General features: G+C 46.6%; 1 protein-coding gene across 2 annotated transcripts in view; it reads left to right on the top strand.

Moving 5' to 3' along the window:
- Positions 1-15,218, top strand: part of CFDP1 (craniofacial development protein 1) — a 123,745-nt gene extending 108,527 nt beyond the window's left edge. Inside the window, exons 6-7 of one of the 2 annotated variants that reach the window (XM_064383322.1) lie at positions 3,787-3,945; positions 14,893-15,218. In XM_064383322.1, the coding sequence (XP_064239392.1) occupies positions 3,787-3,945; positions 14,893-14,983 (250 nt within the window). In that variant the 3' untranslated portion in view covers positions 14,984-15,218. The remainder of the gene's footprint in view (positions 1-3,786; positions 3,946-14,892) is intronic. The other variant, XM_064383323.1, reaches the window with a different exon arrangement.
- The last annotated feature ends 3,123 nt before the right edge of the window (positions 15,219-18,341 follow it).

Below are 18,341 nucleotides of genomic sequence, written 5' to 3'. Positions count from 1 at the left end.
AAAGAAAAAAAAAGGCCTGGCCTGGTGGCTCATGCCTGTAATCTCAGCACTTTAGGAGGCCAAGATGGGCCGATCACGAGGTCAAGAGATCGAGACCATCCTGGCCAACATGGTGAAACCCCTGTCTCTACTAAAAATACAAAAATTAGCTGGGTGTGGTGGCGCATACCTGTAGTCCCAGCTACTTGGGAGGCTGAGGCAGGAGAATCGCTTGAACCCAGGAAGCAGAGGTTACAATGAGCCGAGATCGTACCACTGCACTCCAGCCTGGTGACAGAGCAAGACTCCATCTCAAAGAAAAAAAAAAAACATGAATTAGGGCCAGGCGTGGTGGCTCACGCCTGTAATACCAGCACTTTGGGAGGTCCGAGGCAGGCGGATCATGAGGTAAGGAGATTGAGACCATCCTGGCTAACACGGCAAAACCCCGTCTCTACTAAAAACACAAAAAATTAGGCGTGGTGGCACACACCAGTAGTCCCAGCTACTCAGGAGGCTGAGGCAGGAGGATCGCTTGAACCAGGGAGTCAGATGTTGTAGTGAGCCAAGATCGCACCACTGCACTCCAGTCTGGCGCCAGAGCAAGACTGTCTCAAAAAAAAAAAAGAATCATTCCTTAAAATTTCCAATGTAGACATGCTCTAAAAAATATTTTATTCTACAAAGATCTGATTCTCTTCCATGAATTGGTTCTGTAATCCAGGTGACACTGTTGACCTTACTGAGTGCTCACTCTTCACAGAACTCTACCAATGGATATAGAGAGGTTTGGAAACACAGGAACTTAAATAGCCACAGAAAGATGGAGATTACACAAGGAAAATCATTTTTCTCCTAAAAGCCTTAGTTAGATTCCCTTCAAAGCAGAACATAAGAAAGGGTTTTAAGGGCAGGGAGTTTATTTGGGAAGTGATCCCACGAAGCAGGTGTGAGTGGTGGGAAGAATAAGACGAGGAAGGAGGAAAAGTCAGTGTAAGAGTACAGTTCCACGGCCGCGAGGGCTTGGTGCCACCAGAACTGCTGAGAAGCATTCAGGGCACCTCCTAGAACTGCATATGTGAGGACAGGAGCCTGGCTGTTTAATCACCAGCTTTTGTGTCCCTTCAGGCTAGTCCCAGTGGCTTGAGCTCCACCTCCCGTCCAGGCAGTACTCGTGGCATGCAGGCAGGCTCAGAGGAGGCCTTGCAGCCAGAAATGGAAAGTCTTCGGGCATATGCTTTTGGTGGGGTGTTGTCAACAGTGAGTCTGCACTTGCCCAGAACCATCTAGTGCAGCTGCAGCTGAAATAAGAGTCCGCAAGCATCTGAAGAAAAGATCAGTGTTCCCATATGAAAAGAACCGGTGTGATAGAAATACCACCGGGGCACCTAATCCAGAGATCAGGGAAGGCTTCCTGGAGGAAGTGGTTTTAAAGCTGAGATAAGGCTGGATATGGTGGCTCATGCCTATAATCCCAGTACTTCAGGAGGCCAAGGCAGGAGGATTGATTACTTGAGCCCAAGAGTGTGAGAGCATAGCAAGACTCTCTCTCTACAAAACATAAAAAAATTAATTGAATATGGCACACACCTATAGTCCCAGCAACTCAGGAGGCTGAGGTGGGAGGATCACTTGACCCAGGGAGGTTGAGGCTGTAGTGAGCTGTGATTGCACTGCTATACTACAGCCTGGTTAACAGAGCAAGACCCTGTCTCTAAAAAAGTAAATACATAAAAATTTGTTTAAATTAATATATTTTAAAAAGGGGTAAATGAAGAGACATTTAAGCAGAAAGCCATGATAAACTTTGTGTTTTGGAAAATTCAGTCTAATTACAGCATGTCAGTAGATACCAGGATAGGACCATTGAGTGAGGGTAGGGAAAAACAGGTCAGGGAGACCAGTAAAGAGGCTGTTGAATTATCCAGGTGATATAAGAATGAGAACCAGGGCAGTAACAGGAAGATGAGAAGGAAAAAGATTTGAGACACAGTAAGTTTCCATATCCCCACTCATGCTCCGTTTCTGGTAAAATGGTAAAAGAGAAAACTGTGTGTGTGTATGTGCGTGCGTGCGTGCACACACGCGCGTGCACACGCATGAGTGTATGATGTAGGGATTGAGTTGTCTGGAAAACAATGCTTAGAAGATAAATTGAAAGCTCATGAAGAGGTATTTGGAGTTGTCTTAAGCAGACTGAGAAGTAAAGTAACTGATAAGAAACTCTCAAGTCACTTCTCATCTGGAGGCAAGATAGCGCAGTGCACCATCCTAAGAGTCAGGAGAGATCTTGCTTTGTCCCAGATCTGCATCATCTATTGCTTTGACCCTTGTTTTATCATTTAATCTCTCTGAACTTTGTTTATTTGTCCAACTTAATACAAAGATGATGAAGTTTGCTTGGCCTATTCTGAATTGATCTTAAGCTCAGCATGTACTAGGGTGTGACCCACTAGGGAAGCTAACATCCTCTCCACTAAAGTTAATAGAATGAGAATGTTTAGGGCCATTGTTCAGTCCCAGCAGTCTGGTGTTCAGTGTGGACATTGGCCTATTGGCTCACCCCTGGCACAGTGGGTGAGTGGTCCTTCACCCTGTTGTGTGGCGGTGATGTAGGATTTTTGGAATGGGTTAGGGTGGTATAGGTTATTTCAAAGATGATCCTTTCCAACTCTGGGACTGGGTCCTCTGTCACAGGCCTTAGTGAGAGTTAGATGAGATCATGGCCACAAAAGCACTTGGAGAACAAACATTCTAGACAAGTAAAGGTATTATTATCAGTAGACCATGTGACATTAGCTCATACTTTTTAAATGTTTAACTTTCTTACATATCCCCGTGAGGCAGAAAATAACTTCCAAGTTCCTACATGCTGGTAGATGATTTCTTTTCATTTCATAAAGAGACCAAACCTTCCCTCATACCACCTTCTTACGAACTAGCTGCATTTTGTTTTTCTTATTTTATCTCATACGTTTAACAATGACTGGAAACATTTGACCTGCCAAGACTTGAATTTGGGCATCTGGGGTTTCTCTCACTGTCCATGATAGTATCACCAGCAAGTGGAGCACAGGCTGTACATTCCTCAAGTGAGCTTTCAGAGTGAGGAATGTTTCTCCACCTCCTGGGAAAAACCAGGGCCCAGCTCACAGGAGTTGAAAGGAAACTGATTTTAGAACCCTTTTACAGTACTGTGACTTTTCACTCATCAGTGTTGGGAACTGCTTCTCTTTTGCTTAAAAGAACCCCCTGGGGCTTTAAGCTCAAACGATGACAGTGATCAGAGTGGCTTATGCTTATTGCACCTTGACACTGTGCCAAGTGCTGTTTTAGCCCTTTACATGTAAGATAAACCTCAGCCTGTGAGTACGCATTCGCTCTGTAAATTAGGAAACCAAGAAACATGCAGTAAATAACTAGCCTGGAGTCACACTGTTAAGCTGGAAGTTGGACCTTGGCATGTGACTCCAAAGCCCTTCCTGAAGCTCGCTGCTTCTCCCCTTCTTGCAAGCAGAGACCTGCCACACAGAGCCCACAGAGGTCTGAGGGAGGCAGGATTTCCTGTTCGCCGCGCAGGAGAGCAGTCAGAGGTGTTAAGCAGGAAAAGCACATTAGAATTCCAGTTTACTTACAGTGCTCTCCGCACCAGGAAGGAAATACCCTAAATATGAACATGGCTTTCACCAAGATAAATGACTCCAATCTAAATGGCTCCAATCTAGGGGATTCCCATGTGCATCAGAAAAACTTAATCTAGAGATCAGAGTTTTTACCTGCTACATCTTTCATATTTTCTTTCCTTAGGTTAAAAAGATCAAGTGGTATGAGCAGCCTTTTGGGGAAAATTGGTGCCAAGAAGCAGAAAATGAGCACCCTTGAGAAGTCCAAACTGGACTGGGAGAGCTTCAAGGAGGAAGAGGGGATTGGTGAAGAACTGGCCATCCATAATCGAGGGAAAGAGGGGTAAGAAGGAGTAGGTTATATGCCTTGGGAAATCCTCGAAACCCTGAAATGAAATGATTTGTTGGAGACTAACTGCCCACTGTAAGCAAGCGGGAGGTCTTCATGATGGAACTAAAAATGTGAGCGCTTTGGTTCATCAGTGAGGCTCTCTGTTCCAATGTGGGGCTGGGCTGTCACCGGGAAGGCCACTGTGGGTGGAGGGAAGGCGGGGCGTGTGAGGAGTACCTCTCTCAGGGCCAATCACGTCTGCCAAGCTGAGTTTGCTGAATTCCAGCTCCAATGAACTATAAGTTGCTTAGTGGTTGGATCCGGCCCACCGTAGCAGCCTTGGCCTCATCTGAATCATTTGTATTTCTGAGAAGCCAAACCAGTTCAAATCCTTCAGAAACAGAGCCAACAGAGTTCCCAGATGTTGCATTATTGTGGAATTTTTTTGGTCTGTGTCATCATGGCCCAGGGTGGGGCTTTACCTTTGGCTATATCCTGTGTGATAGGCCAGGCCCTCAAACAGTATCCCAGGCCATTGCTTGCACCTCCTCCTCTTCACTGTGGAATACAAAGAGGATGTTCAGAACCTATGTATTCAGTTGTGAAAAGGGTCCTCTCCTTGTTGTATTTGTCTTACTGGTGACTAAACAAAAAAATCAAGAAAGAAATGGTGGCCGGGCATGGTGACTCACACCTGTAATCTCAGCACTTTGGGAGGCCAAGGAGGGTAGATCACTTGAGTTCAGAAGTTCAAGATCAGCCTCGCCAACATGGCAAAACCCCATCTCTACTAAAAATACAAAAATTAGCCAGGCATAGTGGTGCACGCTTGTAATCCCAGCTACTTGGGAGGCTGGGGCAGGAGGATCACTTGAACCCGGGAGGCAGAGGTTACAGTGAGGTGAGATCAAATCACTGCACTCCAGCCTGGGTGACAGAGCAAGGCCTTGTCTCAAAAAAAGGAAAGAAATGGTATTCATAAGTACTTAGGGACCTCAGAAGGCGCTAAGGAAGTTACCACAGAAGTGGCTTCATGGCTCAAGATCAACAGTCCTCACCCCTAGCCATGAAAAGAAATGTTGAATGGCCCACCAGAGAGCCTTGGCTGCTCCGCAACTCTGCCCCTCACCGGCAAGCTCTTCTCCAGCAGCATACTGGGCACCTCTGAGGCTCAGCTCCTTCACCAATAAAATTGGGATAGTGATACCATCCTCACTTTGTGGTTGTGATGATCTCATGAGATAATATATGTATTGCTTACATATATGTAACCTACATAAAGCACTTTACAGAACACTTGTCACATAAAGGCTTGCATTAAGTCCAAGTCATTCAAATTGGTTTTTTTTTGTTTGTTTGTTTGTTTTTGTTTTTTTTGAGACAGGGTCTCACTGTGTTGCCTAGGCTGGTCTCAAACTTTTGGGCTCCAGGGATCCTCCTGCCTCGGCCTCCTGTGTAGCTAGGACTACAGGGGCACACCCCTGCACCAGCTCATTCAGGTTATTAATAACAGGCGAGGGACTTAGTAGGGGGTCATATTTCTAAATTAGGCTTCAAGATTATCTAAATGAACCTGGAAGCTGACTAGTATGTTTTGTTTTGTTTTGTTTTAAAGAAATATTTAAACAGCTTTATGAGCTTGTTTAACTAGCAGACTTCTAGGTCACTCTAAGCCAGAATGCTACAGGACAGGGAGAAGGAGCCAGAGTGAGCTGGAGAAGGCTCTGGATGAAGCACAGTGTTGTCTCTTCACGAGTGGCAGCTCTGACACGTGCCACAAACCTCTCCATTCAGATTCAGCTCTAGTAACTCACAGCTCCCTCCTGTTCTCCACTCTTGCACAGTGATCTGAGGAGCTGAGTCAGCGGAGGAGCTATTGTGTGCTATACATTATTGCTTCTCTGAATATTGATTATATGAGTTGGACAGTGCTCACTCTGCTTGAGTTAATAGAGGTCTTACACAAGTAAGGAGTGCTAGGAGCGGTGGCTCACTCCTGCAGTCCCAGCACTTTTCATAGGAGGATGCTTAAGCTCAGGACCAGCCTGGGCAATATAGCAAGACCTCGCCTCTACTAAAAATCAAAAACATTAGTTGGACGTGATGGCACACACCTATAGGCCCAGTTACTTGGGAGGCTGAGGCGTGAGGATCGCTCACCTCTGGAAGAGTGAGGCTGCAGTGAGCTCTGATCATACCACTGCACTCCAACCTGGGTCAAAGAGTGAGACCCTGTCCAAAAAAATTAAAATTTAATTTTTTTTTAAAGTAAGGAGTGGTGCTGTTAAAGATAGGGAAAGATAACAAAATGTAGACTGGAAGAGAAAACAAGATTAAAAAAACATCTGCCTAGTGAGAACTTTTCAGGCAGTAGAAACTCACATAACTAAGTTAGGGAGCAACAAACTAACACCATCCTCCTTTATGCAGTGCTTTTCTCTCCTTTGTTTGAGGCTTCTCCCCTCATTCGCCCAGCCAGATGATTCCACAGATGGGACTTTTTCCAGTGCAGATCTGCTGGCTCTGTGCTCTCCCTCAGCCCTTCTCACCTGCCTTCTTGAGTGCCCAGCCCCACACCTCCACTTACTCTCCTTTTCTGGCTCCTGCAGATGGATTAAAGGAGCCTAGCCCTAGGCCAGTGAAGGGACTGGAGCTCTGGTCCTCACCTTGGCCGAGCATGAGAATCCTCTGGTGACATTTTCCAAAGTTCAGGTGACCACCTCTGTACAGAGCTGCTGAATCAAGAGTCTAGAACAGGTAGGTCACAAATATCTGCATCTTTACATTTTACTCCTCAGGTGATTCTCATGCACAGCTAAGGTTGAGAATCAGTAGACCACACGTTCAAAATTCTAGAGGCAAGAGACAGGTGCAGTAGTCTTAAGACATAAGACATGCACCCATAGTCCCAGCTACTCACTGTACTCCAGCCTGGACAACAGAAAACCCCTGTCTCTTTACAGAAAAAAAAAAAGATACAACTAAACTAGTGTTGAGGAAACAGAACTGAAAAGCAAGGAAATGAAGACACAGACACAGGCTCTGAATGAGCTCTCACCTGAGTGGGCTGCAAGTTTTGGGGGAAGAGTTTTACAGGGGCCTCCTCGAGGCTCCAGCCTTCTACTTCTAACCAGTCAGGGCCACGCGAGCATGTGCTTTATAATCATGCATTGCCCTTGCCCAGTTCACACACTCTTCTGTATGTATGTATATGATGTTTTACAATAAACAATTCAAATCTTGGCTCTTTGCCATTCCATAGGTACTAGCCCCATTTTCTCCATCTATAAAGTAGGAACATTTTAATATACTTCTCAGGATTATTGTGGGAATTAAATAAGTAGAGGAAATGCTGGGCATGTTTATCAGTAGGAATCCTCTCCCTTTTCCATGAGTCCTCTGCTCGCTTTTCTTTCTCCCACCTGCTGTTACTGACCCCAGCATGCCTCAGGCCTTTCTGGAAAGCTAGATGCTTTATTCCTTTAAGTTCCTTTCTGATATGTTCCTGCTAACTCTTCAGGAATATTTTCCACAGTGGTGGGAAATAGAGCTTGGAGGCATCTGGGAGGAGACCCAGACTCCCTGGCTGGGTTTTTTTCCTTCCCTGGGCTTTTAAACTTGGAAAATCCCAGGGCTGGGCCCCTGGACAGCCGTCTCTTCCTCCCCAGGAAAGCTCACTAGTTGCAACTACCATTCTCTACTGAAGACTCAAAAAAAAAAAAAAAGTATCCCCTGCCCTGACCTCTGAGCACTGAGCTCCAGAGTTACACATCAGCTGTTAGTTGACATCTCCTTCTGGTTGTCCAAGACACATCAAACTTAACTTCCAAAACCAAATACTTATTCCTCTCCATAAACGGAACCCCCATACCTCAGAATTCTTAGAAAATGGCACATCACTATCCACCCCACTGTTAAAAGAAAAACTTGGAGCCAGGTGTGGTGGCTCATGCCTGTAATCCCAGCACTTTGGAAGGCCAAGGCGGATAGATCACCTGAGGTCAGGGGTTCAAGACCAGCCTGGCCTACATGGTGAAACCTCATCTCTACTGACATACAAAAATTAGCAGGACACGGTGACAGATGCCTGTAATCCCAGCTACTTGGGAGGCTGAGGCCGGAGAATTGCTTGAACCTGGGAGACGGAGATTGCAGTGAGCCGAGATCACGCCATTGCACTCCAGCCTGGGCAACAAGAGCAAAACTCCATCTCTAAAAAAAAAAGAAAAATTTGAGCTTCATCCTTGGTTTCCTCTCTTTCCACCAGTATCCCACAAGTCCAATTGATGGTTTCATCACAAAATACTTGAGCTCATCTCTATTTGTACAGCCCCACTACCACCACCCCAATACAGGCCACAGACAACTGCTCTGCCCCCTGCTTCTACCCCTGTACTCTTTCACCCAGTCTCCACCCAGCAGCTGAAGCAGTCATTTAAAAATACAGACCATTTTTCATTTCTTTCCTGCAGAATGCCCCCTGGTAGCCCTTCCAATCAGTGTTACCCAGGCCCTCCCCAAGTTGTCCCCTGCCCACCTCTATCCACTTCTCCCCCTGCTTGCTGCAGCCCAGCCTCACTATCCCTGTGTAGTGCTTCTCCCTGAGGAGGCTCTGCTTTGTCATTCAGGGCTCTATGCCAGTGACATTCTAGATACCCCCACCCAAGGAACCCTCAGTCACATTACCCTGTTTGATTTTCTCCATGACACTTAATCATCACCTGATGCCTGTTGTCAGGTTTTGTTCCTCTGTGGTAAGCCCCTGAGGGCAGCATCTTGTTCCCTATTCTGTTGCCAGCCCAGACCAGGTGCTGTACCATTGCAGTGTGTAAACACCCATCCCACTAGCTGGCAGATTGTCATGGCTTTTGTTTATCGGTCTAGTAGGATTAGAATTAACCACCCAGAAAAGAAGAGCATAATACGTCAGAATGATGTTTCCATCCAAGCGTCATTTCAGTTAGCAGAGTTGGTTGAGGTGCCTGTACCGGAGACAGACATCTGTCCATCAAAGAATTGCTGCTTTTCCTCTGAGCTCCAGACTCCCAGGGCCCAGTACAGCATTCCAGGATCAGAGTCAGCCACCTGCACTCAGGTGTTGAGCATGGCTTCCCTGCAGCCCTGTAACCCATTACTCAGGTTTCTTGGTGGTGATCAGCAGCAGCAGCATGGCATCTAGCAGTGCTAAGGCAGGGGCCAGCTGACTTAGGGGAAGGAATCCATGCATAGAGAAGAAGAGAAACACTCTAGTGCCAGCTGCTGTCTGTCCAGTCAATTGAAGGTCGTGATTGGAGACCAGGTGTTCTGTGATTTGGAGAGGCATGAAGGAGGGACTGGAGAAAATAATTTTCTTTTGCTAAAAAATATCTATTTTCCTGACCCCCCAGAGTCACTCTTTCAGAACCAGCACAACCTGGAGGTGATAGGGGAAGAAGGCAGTGGAGAAGAAACTTCTCCACTTGTTTGCAAGTTAAATCCTCTGAAGTGCAGAGGTGTACTATCGGGCACACTGCTTCTTTCAATTGCATTTCTTGGGGCCGCAAAGTCTGCATCTCTACATCATTCCCAGAACCTTATTCTAGCCTCGCAGTGCTTCTATAGCCCATTGCTTCGTGGTGTTGGAAGATGCTTTTACCCACTTTTTGTGCTGTGTCTGTGCTGCCTTGAATGCTCACCTGGGGAACAGAATGCTGGCTTTGCCTGAGCAGCGTGATGATCGTGCAGCCTTGGAGTGTCCTCAGTGAGTGCTTCGGGTTTCCCTGTACTTCCCTGTGTACTCCCTCTTCCTGACCAGCGGTGCAGGAGGACTCTCAGGGCCTTCAGCCAGGGTGAGCACGTTGGGTCAGTACTCCATTGGGCCTTACCATCCTCAAAGGCCCTCTGTCTTCCTACAGGGTGGGTTTCCAGGTACAGGTTGAATATCCCTTATCTGAAATGCTTGGGACTGGAAGTGTTTTGGATTTCAGACCTTTTTTTGATTTTGAAATATTTGCTTTTACATCATCAGCAATATTGGGGATGGGACCCAAGTCTAAACGCAAAATTCATTTGTTTTATACGTAAAACAAATGCATACCTTATATGCAATTCCTGGAGGTAATTTTATGCAGTATTTTAAATAATTTTGTGCTTGAAACAAAGTTTGTGTATGTTGAATCATCAGAAAGCAGAGGTGTCATGTGTGGAATTTTCCACTTGTGTCTTGTCAGTGCTTTAAAAGATTCTGATTTGGGAGGACTTCAGATTTCGGATTTTTGGATTTGGGATGCTCACCTTGTACTGACATGTTCCCTGGTATCATTTTCTACCCTTCTCTTGTCCTCTTCTTCAATTTCTCCCTCCCTCTTCATTGGCCTAGATCTCAGGAAAATCGGTGCCAGATAAATAATTTGGGTTGGAAGGTTCAAAAGATGTCAGAGCCTGTTGTGTCTAACCTGGTTCTGAAAGGAAAAACTAGAAAATCCCTTAGTTTTTTTATTAAAGAAAGGGAAGCAAGTGCCCAGCCTTGCTTCACGTTTCTTCTGACTTGACCTCTATAGAACCTCAAAACCCAGGACAACTGCAGACACCAAGAGACCAAATGTCCCTGAAAGAGGAAGGGATCATTAGGAAGGCCAGATCCTCAAAGGTGGCCACTGAGACTCAGGATGTTTTCATGCACTCTAAGTGGGTCATGGTCCCAGAACAGACCCACCTGAGGACGAGTGCAATGGGAATCATTTCTTATTTTATTAAAGAAAGTGAAGAGCCTCTTAAATGGGCCACAGAAGGCAACGGGAGCAGAAAGGGCTTATGCATCCCCCACCACTGGGCTTCCCTGTGGACGAGGCTGAGTCATGCTGGGCCCCTAAAGAGGCTGGGCACAGGCCAGAAAAGCACCCGGACAGATCAAGAGCAAGAGCCATGATTCCCATTGCACTCGTCCTCAGGTGGGTCTGTTCTGGGACCATGACCCACTTAAAGTGCATGAAAACATCCTGAGTCTCAGTGGCCACCTTTGAGGATGTGGCCTTCCTAATGATCCCTTCCTCTTTCAGGGACAGTTTGGTCTCTTGGTGTCTGTTCAGTTTTCCTGGGTTTTGAGGTTCTGTAGAGGTCAAGTCAGAAGAAATGTGAAGCAAGGCCGGCAGGGCACAGTGGCTCATGCCTGTAATCCCAGCACTTCTGGAGGTCGAGGCAGGCAGATCACTTGAGGCCAGGAGTTCAAGACCAGGCTGGCCAACATGGCAAAACCCCATCTCTACTAAAAATACAAAAGAAAAAAAGAAATGGGACGCAAGAACTCGAAGCCCCATGACAATTCTTACAGCTATTTTGTTTATTTGTTTGTTTTATTGTATACAAAGCACTTCTCACAGTTTCATTGTATTGCCAGAGGGTTATTGTGATTGTTATTCCTGTCTTACAGAGAAGGAAAAAAAGGCACAGAAGTCACACAGTCTTGCTAAAAGTCACACAAATACTATCTGTCAGAGCCACTGTCATTCTTAGCACCTTTTCTGTCTTGGCAGGGAAAGTCCACTGCCAAGTAGTTTTGTTCATGGTCAGCTCTTGGCAGTAAACCAAGGCCATCACAGGCATCCTGTTAGCAGCTGCAGATGGCTGTGAATCAGGGAATAAAGTCACCAGACCTGCCTTGATGGCCTTTGTCTGTGTTGCCCTTGAGAATTCAGTTGCATCCTGCACATGTGCCACTCACTGCTGTCCGAGGCCTCCCTAAGCCTAAACTCTGCCTGCACCTGCCTGTTTAGCGCCCAACCTGGGCTTCACTCTTGATAAGTCTCAAGGTCAGCTGGACCCAGCACAGCTTCTGGAAATGTGCAGGACCTTTCTTCATACCCAGTTAGCATCCTCATTAAGTGTCACTTCTTATTTACAGGAGAGTCAGGGCTGGCCCCGACAGCTCACACCTGGAAGGCTAAGGTGGGATGATCACTTGAGCCCAGGAGTTGAAGACCAGCATGGGCAGCATAGAGAGACCCTATCTCTACAAAAGATTTAAAAATTAGCCTGCTGGACACAGTAGCTCATGCCTGTAACCCCAGCACTGTGGGAGACCGAGGCGGGCGGATCGCAAGGTCAGGAGTTCGAGACCAGTCTGTCCAACATGGTGAAACCCCATCTCTACTAAAAATACAAAAATTAGTTGGGTGTGGTGGCAGGCTCCTGTAATCCCGACTACTTGGGAGGCTGAGGCAGGAAAATCACTTGAAACCAGAAGGCAGAGGTTGCAGCGAGCCAAGATTGCACCAGTGCACTCCAGCCTAGGCGGAAGAGCGAAACTCTGTCTCACAAAAAAAAAAAAGGTGTGGTGGTGTGTGCCTATGGTCCTAGCTACCTGAGAGGCTGAAGCAGGAATATTATTTGAGCCTGGGAGGCCGAGGCTGCAGTGAACTGTGTTTGCACCACTGTACCCAGCCTGAGCAACAAAGCAAGACCCTGTCTCAAAAAAATAAAGGAAAGTCAGGAAGAAAGACCCCAAATGCTTAAACCTACATACTTACTCCTTCCCTCCACCTGATGTCCAGACAGGTAGCACTGAAGATGGCTGTTGAAACATACCCAGAATTCCTCTTACATCCCCAAGTGAACAGCAACACAGCAAGATCTCATGCTGAGCCTCACCTCTCTTTTTTTCTGCTAGCACTTCCAAGGGACAGTTAAAGTGCAGTGCCATCAAAATCCTAGTCCCCATGGTAGTGAGCTTCCCTGGGGCTGGTGGGGCTGGGGTGGAAAGATGGCTGGTTGTAGTGAATGTAGCCTCTCAGGTCATTTTGGTTAGCAGTCCCCACTTGAGAATCACAGGTGTCTTGGTGGGAGGTGGGAAGTGAGTTCATTGTTAGATGTCTACACTTCCCTACCTGTCTCCCCTTTTTCACTTTTTATCTAAAGGGCTCCACAATGTCTGCAGCTTCCCTGACTGCCAGGGACTCTGAAGTTCAAATTCATCCAGGCAGCCTATAATTTTATTTTTCAAATCTGACAACTCTGACCCCAATGGCTTTTATCAAACCTAAGAGCAGACCCTGTCATCGCTTCCTGCCATTCTTGCCTCATTGACGGTTTAGACACAGCAGCTTAGTCCCTGAGCCACACCAGATATTTTGGTTCCTCATTACTGAAACCATTAAGTCCAGGCTTGGGCCATCTACTGTCCTCAGGAGCCTCTTGGAGGCTGGCTTCCTAAAACCATGGTAACAACATTACCTACCATTTTATTGAACACCTGCTCTGTGCCTGGCATGATGTAGACACTGTTTTATTTAATTCACACAACAGTCCTTCAGAGTGGAGACGAGTTATTATTATTATAGATTAGGAAACAGAACTTGCAAGGTTAAGTGATTTGCCCAGAGTCACACAGACAGCAGATGACAGTACTCAAATCTCCAGCCCTCTGGCCTCAGCCTGTACATTTCTGGCTAGCCCTCTGACCTAGGGCCAGGGTAGTTAGTACCATCCGTTACTTCCCAGGACACTGTTGGGAGGGAAAGCAAGGCCCTGGACGCAGCAGGGGAACGCAGGTTCCTGAACCTGGTAGCATTCTCACTATAAATGTAATGACTTTGTAATGACAGATGCACATTTTCCACAGTGCAACAAAAGAAGAATTAGTGCAGAGATTCAATTATGTCTCCCATTTTTGAGGGCAATTTTGCTCTCTCAATAGATTAATTAGCAGGGGAGATCTCCTCCCCCCAGGCAAATCATGGCACACTTTATGGCGAGGAGGTGCATTAAGATGCAGCTGTGTCTCATTAAGCAGCCAGCCTTGCTCCCGGCAAGCGCGCCTGTGCTGCTTTCCCGTCCTGCCCGGAGAACAGAGGGAAAGTTTGCCGAACCTGACCAGATTAGGGGGCAGAGTGGGATCCTGTATGTGGACTACAGGCCACAGAGGCCCTTAACCTCATTCTCTTAGAGGAATGTAGGGAAAGGGTTCTCCTGTCATCTTAGGAGAAGCAACCTGGACCCAAACAGGGTGGAGGATACCTAGGAGAGGAGAAAAGGATGAGGGGAAGGAAAGAGCTCAGAGCAGTTAAATCGCTTCTAAAGTGTGCGCTTTGTAAACCTCAGCTCACTTCACCTTCACAGCAGCCCTGTGAGGTCGTTTTTACTGTCTTACTTCCTTCACTACCACATGCCTCTTTTTCACATTTTGATGTATGTTTGCAGGAGGCATAGCTTTCTCTCACCCACCAATTCAACACACCACTAAAGCCAAGAAATGCAGCATCACCGTGCTGCTATAAGAAAAGTGAGGCTCAGAGATGTGCAGTCCTTTGCCCTGTTGATAAGTGAGCTGGAGCTAGGACTTGATCCCATGCCTGTGTAAACCCGTGTTCTTCTTCCCTTAAAGTCTTGTTAGAAAATTGCAATATCTTCCTGCCACCCAGCCTCTAATGTGCCTTCCCTTTGATAAACTGTTACCTTCCTTTTCATTTTCTTTTCTTTTTCTTTTTCTTTTTTTTTTTGAGACGGAGTCTCGCTCTGTCGCCTAGGCTAGAGTGCAGTGGTGCAATCTCGGCTCACTGCAACCTCCATCTCCCAGGTTCAAGCGATTCTCTTGCCTCAGCCTCCTGAGTAGCTGGGACTATAGGCATATGCCACTATGCCCAGCTAATTTTTGTATTTTTAGTAGAGACAGGGTTTCACCATGTTAGCCAGGATAGTCTCGATTTCCCAACCTCGTGATCCACCCACCTCGGCCTTCCAAAGTGCTGGGATTACAGGCATGAGCCACTGCACCTGGCTTCACTTTATTTTCACCATTCTTTTTCAGACCAAATGTGAGTGATGTGGATTGTACTGGAATAATCATGGGTGGTCACTCTCAGCACCAGCTGTGTCCCTCTGCTTGCATTCACCGTAACTCAGTTTATGACTGGGGACGGGACCGGGCAGGGGAGGAGTTTCTCCTACTGGTTTCTGCTGACAAACACTGTTTTCATCCTCTTCTAGGTACATTGAACGGAAAGCTTTCCTCGACCGAGTGGATCACAGGCAGTTTGAAATTGAGCGAGATCTCAGGCTGAGCAAAATGAAACCTTGATGTTACTGGCAAAATCAAGAGCAGCTTAATCCTGTTTACAATGTGAGCTTTTTGTGCGTCTGTGAAATGTTTTCCAGTGTTTCTCATCAGCTGTTTCCCAGCAAGGTCTTTTTTTTCTACATTGAAGTTCTGTTTATGTATCTTAATCACAAATGGTTTCATTCACTTTACTTTTAAAAATTTGTCCTTAAATGAATAAATAAAAGTTGGTCCTGTGAGAGGCTGATGAAGATGACGACCTCACTCACCTTCCCTTTATTCTGCTGCAAAGTCCCAACCAGTTCAGGCCAGCACATTCCAGGTCTGTCCAGGCTGGCAGAGGTCTTACCAGGCATAGTAAAGAGAGCTGACCAACCTGGGTGTAGATTTTCTGGGCCCAAGAGGCTCTTTCTGCAGCCAGCCTTGCCCGGAAGACTTAGAGGAGCAGGCTCACTAGTGTGGCTGGAACGCCAGGCCCCTTCGCGGACCGTTCTCGGTTCCACTCGGGCGTCTCTCCTGATCTCTCTCCTTCCTGAATGGATTCCCGCTGATGGCATGTAGGCTACAAATAAGGATATATTATTGCTGAATTAGCAGTTTTTCCCTTCAGCCTTTTTCCTCTTCCCAAAGAAAAGTTAAATTCAGATGTGCTCTCACTTCAATACTTCATTTATTTTTAGTTTGTCGAAGAATATTCTGAAGGATTTTCTTTTTTATACTCATAAGAAAATGTAAATTCCAAACTTCCTGCTTACTAGAGTCGGACATTCTTTGCAGAACAGCAGGGAGGAGAGTAACAAACAAATCCTTGGTGAAGAGGGAAAGGGATAGAGACCATTTGTATTAATAAAGCAGGAAATCCCACAGCCTGCTCCTGGCATGTGTGTGCCTGCATGTTCAGGTGTGTTACCCGAGTGACATGACAGGTTTGGGTGATGACAGGATCCCTAAGACTGCATTCCATTTCTTGCTGTACCAGCTTTGTGACCTTGAGCACAGGTCAGTTTCCTGTGCTTCCATTTTCTGGTCTGCAAATGGCATGAATAACACCAATACCTCCAAGGGGTGGAGTGAGCTAATGACAGACCCGGCAGGTATGAGTACTAGTTTATGGCAGGTCTCCCAGTCTAGGTCTCTAATGTGGTCAGAACTCGTAGCAACTAAGACGTGACTCAACACTAGATGGTTACAGGCTATGGATCTTATTACTCAGAAAGGTAGTTTACAGGCTAAAATTGAACACAGCATCTGTTCACATCCCCTCTGATAAATAATTCTAAAAGTGATGATAGAGCATTTCAGGCCAGTGTCACAACAGGCAGCCTGCGAGGTCTTTGTTATGGTCCCAAGTGGGACATAAGAATAACAGAGGAAGGTGGCTCATGCCTGTAATCCCAGCACTTTGGGAGGCCGAGGCAGGTGGATTGCTTGAGCTCAGGAGTTCAAGATCAGCCTGGGCAACATGGTAAAACCCTGTCTCCGGCCGGGCGCGGTGGCTCAAGCCTGTAATCCCAGCACTTTGGGAGGCCGAGGCGGGTGGATCACGAGGTCAAGAGATCAAGACCATCCTGGTCAACATGGTGAAACCCTGTCTCTACTAAAAATACAAAAATTAGCTGGGCACGGTGGCGCGTGCCTGTAATCCCAGCTACTCAGGAGGCTGAGGCAGGAGAATTGCCTGAACCCAGGAGGCGGAGGTTGCGGTGAGCCGAGATCGCGCCATTGCACTCCAACCTGGGTAACAAGAGCGAAACTCCGACAAAAAAAAAAAAAAAAAAAAAAAACCCTGTCTCCACCAAAAATACAAAAAGAAATTAGGCATGGTGGTGCATGCCTGTAGTCCCACATACTCAGGAGACTAAGGTGGGAGGATCACTTAGTCCCCAGAAGTTGAGGCTGCAGTGAGCCAAGATCATGCCACTTCACTCTGGCCTGGGCAAAGGGAGTGAGACCCTGTCTCAAAAACAAAAAAAAAGAATAACCTAAGACCAGCCAGTATTTTGATGAGAGGACATCCAGACCTTCTGGAGGTAGCAGCCAAGATTTGATGTGAATGTCCTCCCACATGGTACTCTCCAGTTCATCATCTATCATTCATCACCATTTGGCAACTGTTTCCCTAACTTTTCTCTGGAGTTGAGTCCCTCTACCATTACGTTTCACAAAGTTCTTCATCGCAGCAGCCAGTGTCTCAGCAGCACACGAGCTGGCTCTCTCCCTGCTTGCAAAATGATCTGGAAGCCAATAAAATGAATGGTACTGAGTTCATGGTAAGTTAGGGTTTTCTTTTTAGCAAATGTTAGCACCTTTGAAGCCTAAAGGATTAAGACAAAAGCTGCAAAAGCCTGCTGGGTTCTTCTCGCAGGTGGGTTTGCTATTCCTGTTTTGCTCCGAGGCACGAAGGGAGAAGTCAGATGTGTCAGTGAAAGTCATAACTGTGTGCTTGGGCCCTGTCTTTCTTGTTGAGGATCCAGCCCTTCACACAGGCTTCTCCATCTGTACCCTGGGAAAGATGGTTCCTTTTTGCTGTCTCTTGATTGCTGTGTCTTTTCTCAGCAGGGTTACTGCCCACACTGACACAATCACCCATTACCTCTCCATCAGTCTTTTAGAAATCACCTGTAGGCCAGGTGTGGTGGCTCACGCCGATAATCCCAGCACTTCGGGAGGCCGAGGAAGGTGATCACCCTAGGTCAGGAGTTTGAGACCAGCCTGGCCAACGTGGTGAAACCCTGTCTCTACTAAAAATACAAAAAAATTAGCCAGACATGGTGGCGCACACCTGTAATCCCAGCTACTCAGGAGGCTGAGGCAGAAGAATCACTTGAACCTGAGAGGCAGAGGTTGCAATGAGCTGAGAACACACCATTGCACTCCAGCCTGGGTGGCTGAGCAAGACTTTGTCTCAAAAAAAAAAAAAAAAAGCCCCTTTAGTCTAGTCAAGCCCCTGTCAGGGAATACATAGCTATTTGCATGGATCCTGTTACAGGTGCTCTGTTTCCCAGTTTGTAGATCCCTGCTTTGGAGTCTCACGGTTTCCCACTGTTAACTGTGCTATTTGCCTCGACTTCAGCTGTCGCTGTTTTGATCTACATGGAACCTCTTTAAAAGCCTCCTGTACTGACTTCACTTCATCTCACTGATGAAGCACTTGCCCTGGCAGATACATGTGAACCTGTGTGTATGTATTATGTACATGTGTCATCTTACAATGAATTCATATTGGACTTTCATTTAGTCTCACTGGCCATAGCTGGGTCATTGAGCTACCTCTAGCTGTAGGGAAGGCTGGAAAAGTGAGTGTCGTGGAAAACGTGCAAGGAGGAAGGAAATTAGGAGTATGTAATAGGTCAGCTAACCAGTGTACCTGCCACACTCA

Source organism: Aotus nancymaae, unplaced genomic scaffold, assembly GCF_030222135.1.
Source record: "Aotus nancymaae isolate 86718 unplaced genomic scaffold, 86718_ANA_hifiasm-v0.15.2.pri h1tg000030l, whole genome shotgun sequence".
NCBI lineage: Eukaryota > Metazoa > Chordata > Mammalia > Primates > Aotidae > Aotus > Aotus nancymaae.
The sequence above is the reverse complement of the archived record's forward strand: the minus strand, read 5'-3'. Positions and strand labels throughout refer to the sequence as shown.